This window comes from Gavialis gangeticus, unplaced genomic scaffold, assembly GCF_001723915.1.
Source record: "Gavialis gangeticus isolate Ggan-Ray unplaced genomic scaffold, GavGan_comp1, whole genome shotgun sequence".
Taxonomy (NCBI): Eukaryota; Metazoa; Chordata; order Crocodylia; family Gavialidae; genus Gavialis; species Gavialis gangeticus.
The window spans coordinates 49,359,328-49,371,223 of record NW_017729025.1 but is presented as its reverse complement, the minus strand read 5'-3'; the positions used below and the strand labels follow the sequence as shown (position 1 = coordinate 49,371,223).

At 39.6% G+C, this 11,896-nt stretch overlaps 1 protein-coding gene across 1 annotated transcript in view; it reads right to left on the bottom strand.

The window, feature by feature from the left end:
- Positions 1-11,896, bottom strand: part of SEL1L (SEL1L ERAD E3 ligase adaptor subunit) — an 85,599-nt gene that overhangs the window by 51,434 nt on the left and 22,269 nt on the right. The window contains exons 4-10 of the mRNA XM_019518698.1: positions 6,883-7,050; positions 6,036-6,141; positions 4,073-4,235; positions 1,922-1,975; positions 1,780-1,839; positions 997-1,078; positions 256-410 (exon numbers count right to left, since the gene is read on the bottom strand). Coding sequence (XP_019374243.1) covers positions 256-410; positions 997-1,078; positions 1,780-1,839; positions 1,922-1,975; positions 4,073-4,235; positions 6,036-6,141; positions 6,883-7,050 — 788 coding nt within the window. The remainder of the gene's footprint in view (positions 1-255; positions 411-996; positions 1,079-1,779; positions 1,840-1,921; positions 1,976-4,072; positions 4,236-6,035; positions 6,142-6,882; positions 7,051-11,896) is intronic.

Below are 11,896 nucleotides of genomic sequence, written 5' to 3'. Positions count from 1 at the left end.
AGCACTCAGAACATTTGTCAAACTGAAATTCACCTTAAAAATTCAACAGCATTATTTAAGTCAGACCCCCAATGGAAAAAAATTAAATTATTTTCCTCATCTAAAACAGTTCTGGTGAATACTGCCAACCGTATAAGTAATCATTTTGGCTTGGGTGCAAGAAAAAAATTGAGTCTAAGATCTTCATAACCCTGCAAATTGTGCACATGCTTCAATAATTTCTGGGAGCTTTTCATCTTACCAGACTGGCCATACCTGTGCTTGTACATCTCCTTTTTCTGCTAAAAACTGGTAATATTGAATCAAATCTTCCTCCAGCATCCCACTGGCCATTCCTGGATTTTCTATTTCGTCTGCCAGCCGAATTCTCTGCACCACCGTGCCTCCAGTCAGAGATATATCACTAGCAACTGGAGAGAAGATGAGAAGAGGAAGAAAAAAAATAATATTAACACACTAAGAAAAAGCCAAGTAATTTACAGACACATTTTAACTAAGAACTAAATTTCTGGTATACCAATGAAATAATATGCTTTAGTACAGACAATCAGCACCTCCATCAATTTTACTTTTCTCAAAGAGTAAGTTTTAAGTACATGAGCATCTTTCAAAATTAAGGGTACTATTAGAATTGGAGGCTGCTATAAAATCAGTCTTCAGAATCTATAAAAGCCAAGATAACAATATCATTCTAAATCTTAAAAAACCTGGTATGTTTCCATTAAAATGTAGCAGACATTTTATGTAATTATAGATCTACATCTCAGATAGGTATCTAGCATCTGTTGGTCTCACAAGACAACTGCACCAAGGCATTAGCCCAACATGCAGAGGAAATAAACCTCAGGAGGAACCCTGCACCATATTCAGCATTGTTTGATACGAACATCACAGGTGATAAGTGCAGAAGGGAGTGCCATTCAAGAACTGGGTTTACAACTACACTCACAGATGTTTAACTGATATTTGTATCTTAGTTAACAAGAAAAAAGATACCATGATTAGCTACAAGTCGATAGTGAGTGAGAGCAGATTCACAGCTCTGAAGGACTCCTATCCCAGCCCAGTATCGGTAACCCTGGAAAGATTATATGAAATACAAAGAACCATTAGTTGTTATGCACACACTTACAAGCACATTGGCAATTAAATAGCCAGACACGTTCAGGTCACTTAAAATTTTTCAGAGCAGAAAGAAAGTGTTTAAGTTTAGACAAGGTCATAAACAAAACTGAAACCATAGCATTTTGAAGATGTCTACCAGTTGCTTTTAAATAAAAATGAAGGCCAGATCAGCCAACGATCTTTGAATTTTGATCCTTCCTGGGACAGGGAGGGAACAAACTAATACATTTCGTTCAAAGGCCAGAAACGCATCCTATTCTATTTGCTGCCTCTACTTTCATCAACAGCTTTACAGTTCTTTGGTTCCCACTATTTTATACAACCATTAAACTTAAAAACTTGATTATGTAGAATGAAGCCAAAAGATACTCCACTTAAGTAAAGAGCAATGCACAAGAACAAAAACAGTGATAGCCAAGTATTTTCAAGCCTTAAGTGTTAACTTTTACCTTCTATGGAAAGGTTATATAAAAAAAAAAAAAATGAAGTGGCTGAGTAATAAGCAATACCGAATGCATACACTCCATTATTCAGATGCAGTGCATTTAAAGGACAATAAAGGCATTCATTATGTTGATATCCAATATATTAGATTAAAACAAGTGCACTTCTCTTTTGCCAGCTTCACTTTTGTAACTATGAAATTTTACTTACTAAAATCATGTGTGCTATCAGATTTCCTCCGAGAGCTCCAAAAGTGTAGTAAACCAGGGCCTGAAATAAGAACATAAGATATTTGGCCACATACATCCGAGAATAAATGGAAGTATAAATTTAAAAAAAAAAAATCAGTTACCTTAGCTTGACTGGAATTGACACCTAGACCAGATGCATAAAGAAATCCAAGAGCCTGAAATTAAAACTACAAGTCAGTACTTATTTTGGAAGTTTCAAGATTATTAGGAATGATTACAAAAGGTAAAAATATAGAAATCAATACTTTTAGTTATGATGCTGAAGGACTTTTCTATCTAATTATTAATATCAAACTGGAAAGTGGGGACCTGAGTAAAGTTTGATTTAGTAGTTCCTAGATCGGTTTCTGGTTGTCAGAACACTAGATCAAAAGCATTCTGAAGATTCTCAGAAGATAAGAAACATTTTTATTCCGAGTTATGAATTAAAGCTGGACACTAGCTGGGTTTCTTCTTGCCACAATCAATAAGAAGGAACTAAGCGCAATCTACTGCTGTCCCACCCTTTATGTTTGTATAACAGAGACAAGGAAAGGTATACCCAGGATACATACACAGTACCCACAGATGAAGCTAGTCAAGAGAACCCTTGTGTTTTGCATCCGTGAGATGCATGCCTGCTTATAGTGGATTCTACATAAACACCCATTCAGAGAAGAATTCAGGAGACCCAATAACTAAAATCTGCTGAATATCTTTGGAAAAGTCACTTAACTTCTGTTCCTCAACTACCCAAGTCTGTAAAATAAAGAGATGTTTTTCAAAGACTATTAAAGAGCTTGTTTGAACAGTACCACCCTCCAAAATTTTGGAAATGCTGAACTTACTTCCTACTGGTTCCAAACAAAACACTGATGGCTCTTCAAGCATATTTGTCAGAATTTGGGGCAGGGAGCATAATATGAGAGCACATTCCTTGGGGCTAAAGGAGCAGTTTCATTGTTTGCTCTGCTTATTTTTTAAACAGTTAGTTTGTTGTTGGGTAATAGGCAGACAAGGTTCTTTGGGTGACTCTTATATCTTTTATTAGACCAACTTAAATAGTTGGATTTTTTTTTTATAGCAAGCTTTCAGGTTTAAAAACCCTTTGTCAGGCTGAGGAAGTCTCTGCAGTTGGTGCACTTTGCACTGATAAATCTAAAGTTGGAGTTCCAAGGGCTGTTTGTCTGAACTATTTTTATTCTTAAGATTTACATAAGTATTGATCTGGCTCAGCCACCTGTGACAGCTGGGTGGCCCAAGTCACAAGGTACAAAAGATATAGTTTCACATACAAAGACGTTACACTGTTTGTGCCTTCAGATTAGGATAGACACATTAATAAATGTGAAAAACGTCCACCTCATGAGGTTAACAGGTAGATATTTTATTTATAGATGTAAATACCTTCCACTGATTTCCATTACACTAAGCAGTGTTTGTACAGTATACTGTTTTTGGCAAACTCCTTAGAAGACTTAACTTGCTCCAGCTTTCTTTTAGTTACAACTGGAGTGTATGAGAAGGAGAGGAAGTAGCAGAAGAGGGAGGAGGGCAAATGAAATTAATGGAGAACAGGGAAAAATAGCCCGCAAAAATCTGAAGTGCCAAAATTAGGTCTTCCTCTAGAATTGGGAATGTGTGCCTTAAATAAGTGTATCTTCAAATACAAAATGTTGCTATTCTGAAACCTTCCCCCTTCAAAATGAAAGGTCAACAAATTTTTATTTATATCATGATGTGTGCGACTAAACGAGCAATTCTGTTCCACCTAACAGCTGCCAAGATTCTCACTGGAATCTATATAACCTTGAAAAAGGCATAAATATCAGCTATTAGTTATATTTATGTAAATCCCTCAGCCAAACAGAGCGCCAATGACCTCCAAAATTCAAAACAATCCAGCTGACATTTTTCAGTTGTAGCAGGGTATAAGTCATAAAATTACAGGCACACTGCTAAGTCAAGTGACAGGGGTAAAATGAAGCGATGAAAACAAGGCTGTAAGGCTTGGTGTTAATAGTTGGTTTAAAAAATCCTTCTAAGTGGAATTTAGTAAAAAGACCAGTTTTGGAGCTCGGATATTTATTTAGAACAAAGAGCTGCTGACCTGACAGTCTTTTTTTTTTTTTTTCAAAGAACAACTACTGCCCATGAAAGAGTAGGGTAAATTTTGCAGCTGATGCTTCTTGTCCTCCTCTGACAGCGAAGAAGAGGAGCCTTCACAGCTTGTTCAGGTCCCCATCCTCTGCAAAAGCTGAAGGCATACATACCATTTGCCCTTTAGGAGACCCCTCCTCTGTCAGCTTCTCAAATAGTTCTTTAGCTGACTGGATGTTTTGCTTCAGGTAATCCCCAAACAATAATGCATAAGACACTTTCTCCATAGCCTTGGTATGGTTCATGTCAGCTGCTTTCAGAAGATATTGATATGCTCTTTAAAAAAAGTAGAGAGAGAGAGAGAGAAAATACAGGTTTAGTCACTTCTGACCAAACAAAATAGGCTATTTTTCAAAACTAAGGTACAGATAAAATCTTTCATTCCCTCACTTTGTCTTATGTATATCTAATTAGCATACTACTTGCTTTGCAAATACTATGTCATTCAAAAACTCAAGATTATACTACTACCAGTTAGAAATATATACAAGTTTTTTCAGTACCCAATCCACATTATTCATTACATTTTGTAAGAGTTCCCAGTCAGACAGTATAGTTCTTCTGTGATGGTAATGCAAGATCTACTTGGTACAAGTTTTTGTGACAGAACTCTTGCCCAGTATCACCAGTGCTCATCTGTTTAAATGAAAGAGAAATCAGGCAGCAACCAGAAAACCTCTGTTCAATTTAAATTAAAAACAAATGCCAAGAAATACTGGGGCAAAAGAATGAACTACTATTTAATGCTGTTGTAACAAAGTGGTCATCTTAATCCTGAAAAAATCTGTTTGAAATGGCCTTTCTGCAAAGTTTGATGAGTTACAAACTTCATCCTGAATATCAAGAGTAGCTTCACCAAAACCCTAAAAGGTACCAATACATAATAATCATTAAAGCTGTGAAACAACACTTCAGTATGTGTAAGATACTGAACTCTCATGAACAGTCTTGCTTGTTCTTTTTTTCTCACTTATTTTCCTCTACAACTCTTTCCTGTTCTTTGGACTTCTTCCTTTTCTTCCCTTTAAAAGTCTTGAAGCTTGCAGAAGTTTCTCTTTCCCTTGTAGCTTCTGGGTATTTCAAATCTAAGGCGTCTAAAAAGTACCTTGTTGTAATAGTGGCAATTACAATGAAGACAAGTCAGTAGTTTGCATTTATATACACTAGTATCATGATGACCAGGGAACATGAGACAATTGGCACAGAGGTAGGGCAGGTCAGGCTGATCTTTTACTCTTAGCCTCTAGAAAGCCAAGCAAGAACCTGAGTGTAAAGAAAAAAAAAGGTTTGAGGATGGATTTATATCCACCAAACATGCAGTGAGCATCTTGGGTTTCAGTGAATCTGGAATCAAGCTTTGACCGTTCAAGTCAGGGAAGCTATTACATGCTGCAAGGGACTTTTGGAGCTTGAGAAGTAAGGACATTGTGGTGAAAGAACTGCACTTGTTAGCATTAACCCAGTGCTTTGATACATAGTGAATATTACTACAACTCTGCATAGATATTATGAAGAAGAATCTTTTGTGGACCCTCTAGAGCAGTGTCCTCAACCAGGGTGCTGCAACACTCTGAGGTGCTTTGAGAACCTTTAAAGAGTGCCATACCATGTTAGCACAGTTAGATGTGCAAATATGATTTACAAGATAAATCCACAGTTTTCAAATAGAAATCCATAGTGGTAAAAACATTCTGCCCTGTTGTGGTCTTTCTGAGTTCTCTGCAACAGAATAATTGTTCTATTATTGTCCTATTATTGTTCTATTGTCCTACTTTTTGTAGTCACAAAATGAGCAAAAGCTAAGAGCTGGCATTTTCTGAGGGATGCCTTGAGTCTAAAAAGGTTGAGAACCACTGCTCTAAGAGGAACAGAGTCATGAGTTGCTACTCCTACCAGTGTTCTACATTTACTATTTATCTTTAATGTTCTAACTAATTTGTATTAAATTAAGTCTGGTATGATTTCTATCATGATGAAAGTCTGTAACCCCTCATTAAGCTGGCTTCTAGCAACACCAAGCTAGGTCACATATTTCTCTTATGAAAAAGCTAAATTAATCTTGAGGAACAGACTCACTCTTTCTTCTGTGCCTTTTTACTGCTCTCATTAAGAATTTTCATCCCAGTCTGGTAAACAACTTCTGCTTCCTGCATTTGTCTTCTCTTATTAGACTGCTCTTCCGCTGGAAAGAAAAACAGCAATCAGTGGTGAGATGAAGATATTTTATTACATTTCCATTTCTGCAGTCCCCAACAGGTGACACTCTAGTTGACCACAAGATGTTGCTACTTGCAGGGCAAGATAAAGCAAAGACAGTGATAGTAAAATGGGAAAAAGAGTGCAAATCAGCATTTGCATTTTTATAATTGACTGTAGTATGTTTCTTCCAACTCCCCCTGCCACCTGTCTCATTCATTTTACTACCTTGATGTACCTGTCACCATTCAACAGAAAGGTAAGAAAGGAAGAGAAGGACCCTCAGACAGACACGTTCTGGCTTCTTTCATATGCAGAGGACACTGCAGTTACATTTCTATACCAAGCCGCTGGTATTAGTGGGAAGCATAAAATGAGATCCTTCTGTGATTCTGAAGTTGTATCGCCTTTAAGACTGCTTCCAGTCACCATAGACTGAGAAATGGAAGTTATGTGGTGGCTCTCATAGCAAGGTTTCCCATAGAGAAGTGGGGGAGTAGGTGTTCATGCCAGGGGGGCAGCTCTCCTGTCCCTATTACTTTTACTGTGGGAACCTTCTGTTTATGCTGATACTTGTTTGTCTGTATGCTGTCTGGCAGTGGCATCCTGGCTTTATGACTTGGGCTCTCAGACACTAAAGTAATATTAATAAATATGATGAAACCACTAACTTTAGTTGATATTCTTTAGATGAATGGGAAAAACAAAAATGCATCTGGCTACTTACTTTCACAGAAGCCCCATTTTTGATCTCTCCTGTAGTCATAGGTTGTTGCACACCAAAGCCTGCCATCTTCTCTCCCATCTGCAGTACATTCTGCATATTCCTTCTCTAGGAACAGGAAGGGGAAGTGGCAGGGCTCACCATCAGCAGTGCCTCCAATGGCTGTCAAAACTGTAAAGATAGCCAGGGATGAGAACTCGCACAGACTTCTCCAACCTGCCACTCACTACATGTGCAGGGATGTCACAAACATTTTTCACACTTGTGAGTTTTTCTAAGAAATCTATTTACTTACTAGTTTGATTGCTGTCAAACAAGGCTTGAAAAAAGAACCCTTTTAATGCAAGTGGCAGCTTAACAGCATCATTGCCAGCAACTTAGAAGTTAAAACTAAAGTCTACCAATTCTGAATACATTCTGTTTCAAGAGCAAGGTCCCCTTCTTTCACCTTGTATCTAAGACAAGGCTGTCCAACTTCTAAGCCCAGCAGAGGCTGCAGGCCATGTGGGGTGTACCAGCAGCACTGCACAGACACTTCCTCTCACCCAGCCAACACAGCTGTGATCCCCACCACATCCTCCCTAACCAGACCTACTCACCCTCAGCTCCTTGCCCTACTGCATTGCCCCATCACTTTGGGCAAAAGCAGGAAGCGGCAGCCAGAAGAGGGAGGGGGAGCCTTGCAGCTGGAGCTGGGAGGGTGGGGAAGAGCCAGGTGAGAACTTGGGAGTCATGCATTAACCCCTTGTGAACTGCATGCAGCCCAACAGCTGGACAGCCCTGTTCTAAGATGCTGCATTGTGAAAATGTAATACAATCCCCACCAAACCTTCCCATCAAAACAAATACACCCCATGTTACATACATCTCTCCCTCTAAAGAACTGCTAAGAGAACAAACATCACAAGACAGTTATCAGTCACCTTTCAGTTACGTTATTATGAAACATGTTCAAATACTAGTGCAATATACAGTGTAAGAACCTATAGAGAACAGACAGTTTTGTTAGGTATCCTAGATAATAAAGCTAGAAATTGTAAGTCAAAGTTGTTTTCCCCCTGTTTACTGTTTGTTCATATTAAGCATTTCAGATTGATTAGATTCATATACAATCTGGACAGTCTACTTGTATACATAGTACTGAAGTGCTGGAGTTGCTGGCATCATAGGGAAATAACTGCATCTAAAAGGCACCTCATTTTTATGGGATTAAAACAAAATTATTAGTTTTCATAAAAAGCTTTTCACTTTAGTAGTGTTGCAACTATCACAGCTGTATTTCAAGTCTCATAGTGTGTTTTTCTTACAGTCCCAGCTTCTGGATTCATGTGACTGAGAATCTCAACCTATTTAAAAGTAAAAAAGTTTCTTGCCCGTATGTTTAGTGAGAAAGCTTGAAAGTGTGATCCCAAAAGGTTAAAAACCCGGAGCACTTTTAAAACATCTCCAATTTTATGAGCTACACATGATTTTTTTAAATACTATTGGCAAACAAACCCCATGTTTTTAGGGTAAGGAAGACAACTGGTAAATAGATAAGGTTGTATTTCAGCCCCATTCCCTCCCTCACCACAGAGGCCTTGATCTGTTCCTCCCCACACCCCTTCCCTGCACTTCCATCAAATTAGACGTACCAGCTGGATGCAGCTCTTCACGCTGAAGAGCTGCGTATCAGAAATCAGATCGGTATCAGTTGATACGCCTCCTTAAAAATCGGCTATTGGTATTGGTCCCAAAAATATCAATCAGTGCACCCCTAGCATTTCCCCTTCCACTAATCCTCAGTTCACCTTTAAGCCTACCAGCTTTTCACAGGCCAAAACCAAAAAGTTTAACAACTATAGGATTTGCCATGTGAGAGCAGACTACTGGGTTCATCAAGCCTGACACCTGACTTCTACCAGTGGGCAATACTGGGCACTTCAAAGGAGTACGAACAAAACATACCTGGCCAATTGTGAAAACTGAAATATGGTAGGATTCATTTATAATTACAGCTCTCTCATCTTGCATTATCTACTGTATTAATGGTTAACATTTGTCCTCCCATATTCCGTTCCCATGGACTTGTCTCACTTCTTACTTTTACTTGCATCTAGTTTGTTTCTTACAGTAAAGCTAGTCTCACTAAAGCTAGTCTCACTAATACCTAAAACAATGCAGCATATTACAAACCTGACACTGCAGTAGTATGGATGCAGGAGAAATACTGAACCATGTACTTTGTATGATCAGCAAATACTTGGTGGAGTCATTTATAAACTCAGAAATGTTATCACACCACTTATCAGTTAATGAGCAAGCCAACAGCGAGGATGATGCACACAGCTGCACACGTTATTTAATGTGGTGTTCAACTGTCCTGCTCTATTTGTAGCGCGTAAACACTACAGTGTTTGAAACATGAACTAGACATATCATTCCCTTAACTTGTATACTGTGGAATTCAACATCCCTTTAACATTTTTTTAATACAAAATATTAAATAGGGTACAACTGCCTAGACATCTGTTATGATAACCACTTGGAAAGTATTCAAGTGAGGTGGGAATCATCAGCCACGTACACTGCGCCCATAAAGTTAGTTTTTCAGCAAGATTTGTAGATAGGAGACACAGAAACAGATCTAAAAGGGACCTATACACTGGGTCCTCAAGTCCAGTCCCCTATGATCACAGACAAACATGGAATAAATATTTACCCAAGAGAGCCACAAGAACATCCACGGTAACCCTTCACGCACACTATAGGCATAAAGCACCTCATAACACACAGTCTTTGGTAAACACAAGGCACCTAGCACCTCCAAACCTACAGTATGCTACAGGAAAATAATGGGAGTCATGAGGGCACAAATGCCTTGACTTGGGCCTATGAAGTGGATTGTTAACCTACAGACAAACGGGAAAACAGCCCCGCAAGGCCCTGCTAGTCTGTACTGGTGGAAATGTCTTACTGACCCCAAATCAAGTGACTGATTTGACACTGTGCTTGTGAGCAAGACCTCCCAGGCAGGTATTTCAAGGTTTTCCAGTGCTACTAGCACTGCAGCTTCTCTCTCACCTTTTGCCTTCAGGAGAGGGCCAAACACACCACACTGGGAACCCAGTAATGTATTTAGGAAATGTTTTCTTGGCCTCTACAAGCAACCAGGAGTCCTGAAGTACCGGATGAATACAACAAGATGTGTGAGTGTAACAAGGTTTGCAAGCAGATTAAAAACTCAAAGAGGAAGATGAACAAATAAGGGAAGAACTTTTTCCGATTTAGGTTATTGCAACTACCAAGCTAAATGCTCTGTATTTACAAGGTCACACAGGGTAATGATAGATGTGGAAAAAAAAAAAAAAGAGCACTTTACTGGAAGAGGAATCACATTAGGCTGACCTGGCTCTCCAGTGTCTACACAGCCCAAGCGCTTCAGCAGAACTTTTTAGTGCTCTTTTCAATCAGCTATTAGATGAAAGCACCAAAAAGCCCCATTGAAGCACCTGAGCTATACAGACATTGGGCAAGCCAGGTCAAACTGATGTGATTCCTCTTCTGGGCATGCGCTGTGCTTGGTGCGGAGGCACACCGAGTTGAAAGTGAAGTGCTGTTTTTCCTCCACCCGTCATGTCTGTAAATACCCATAGTTCATAGATACTAAGGTCAGAAGAGACCTCAACAGATGATCAAGTCCAACCCCCTGCCTAGGCAGGAAAGAGTGCTGGGATCAGATGACCCCAGCCAGATGCCTGTCCAGCCTTCTCTTAAAGACCCCAAGGTAGGGAAGAGCACTGCCTCCCTTGGAAGCCCATTCCAAATTCTGGCCACCCTCACCATGAAGAAGCTCTATCTGAGGTCCAGCCTAAATCTGCTCTCTGTCAGTTTGTGACCATTGTTCCTTGTTACCCCAAGAGGCGCCCTGGTGAACAGAGCATCTCCGATCTCTTGCTACAACCCCCTAATGAATTTGTAGGTGGCCACAAGATCACCTCTCAGCCTTCTCTTGTGGAGGCTGAAGAGGTCCAGGTCCCTCAATCTCTCCTCACAGGGCTTATCCTGTAAGCCCCTGACCGTACGAGTGGCCCTCCTCTGGACCCTCTCAAGTCTTATCAACATCCTTCTTGAAGTACGTTGCCTTGAAGTATGGCGCTCCAAGATCCCTTTCCATTCTTTGCAATCTATGCTAATGCAAGTTGGCAATAATCAAATTCACCTCAAGAATTGGGATATTGCAAGCTCATCACCCCAATGCAAAACCACTCCAATGCTTGACTTCTCCCCAGTACCTTGTCCCCTGTCCCTCCTTCCCTGCCCCCAACCACTTACTCTAGCTTCAGCCTCTGAAACCCATCCTCTCCACCAGTGAAGCCAAATAGTTTTCTTCTGTCAAACTACTTGTCACATACAATGTTGCACTATGTTGAAGTATCCTTTCAATCCCTTTTATGGGATGCCAACACTACAAGCCTCTTGCATAAGCTCTACTTCAAGAACTCCTGTGTATCCCAGCATACTGGCATAAACTGCTTCAAGATAGTACTTGGTAAATTCTGGCTTTCTGAAAGAGCTACATTTCTCTATTCCAATCCAGTCTAAAAGTTGATCTTGTCCTTTAACTTCAAGAGCTTTCCTTCTCTGATACTCACTTCACAATGTATTTTATAAAGGAGTACACCATATACCCCCTTAACTTTCATTTTGCTAAGTTAAACAAGTCTAGATCTTTAAATCATCCTATTTTATGATAGGAGATTATAAGGTTATGGAAAACCTATCAGACCTTCTCTGTGCCTGTTCCAATTTCAATTAACCCTTTTAGAACCCAGGTGACTGGAACTGTTCAAAATATTCTACATGAAGTCTCACCACTGCCTTGTACAATGCTGCTTCTATTTCCTCTACTACAGTCCCGTGCCATGAGCTGCCATCCATATTTCCCTCTTCCTCTATCCCTCAAATCGATTAATTCTCCATACATTATTTCACTTAATATAGAAGATTAAGAACTTTGCTGAAGGAGGGACAGGGA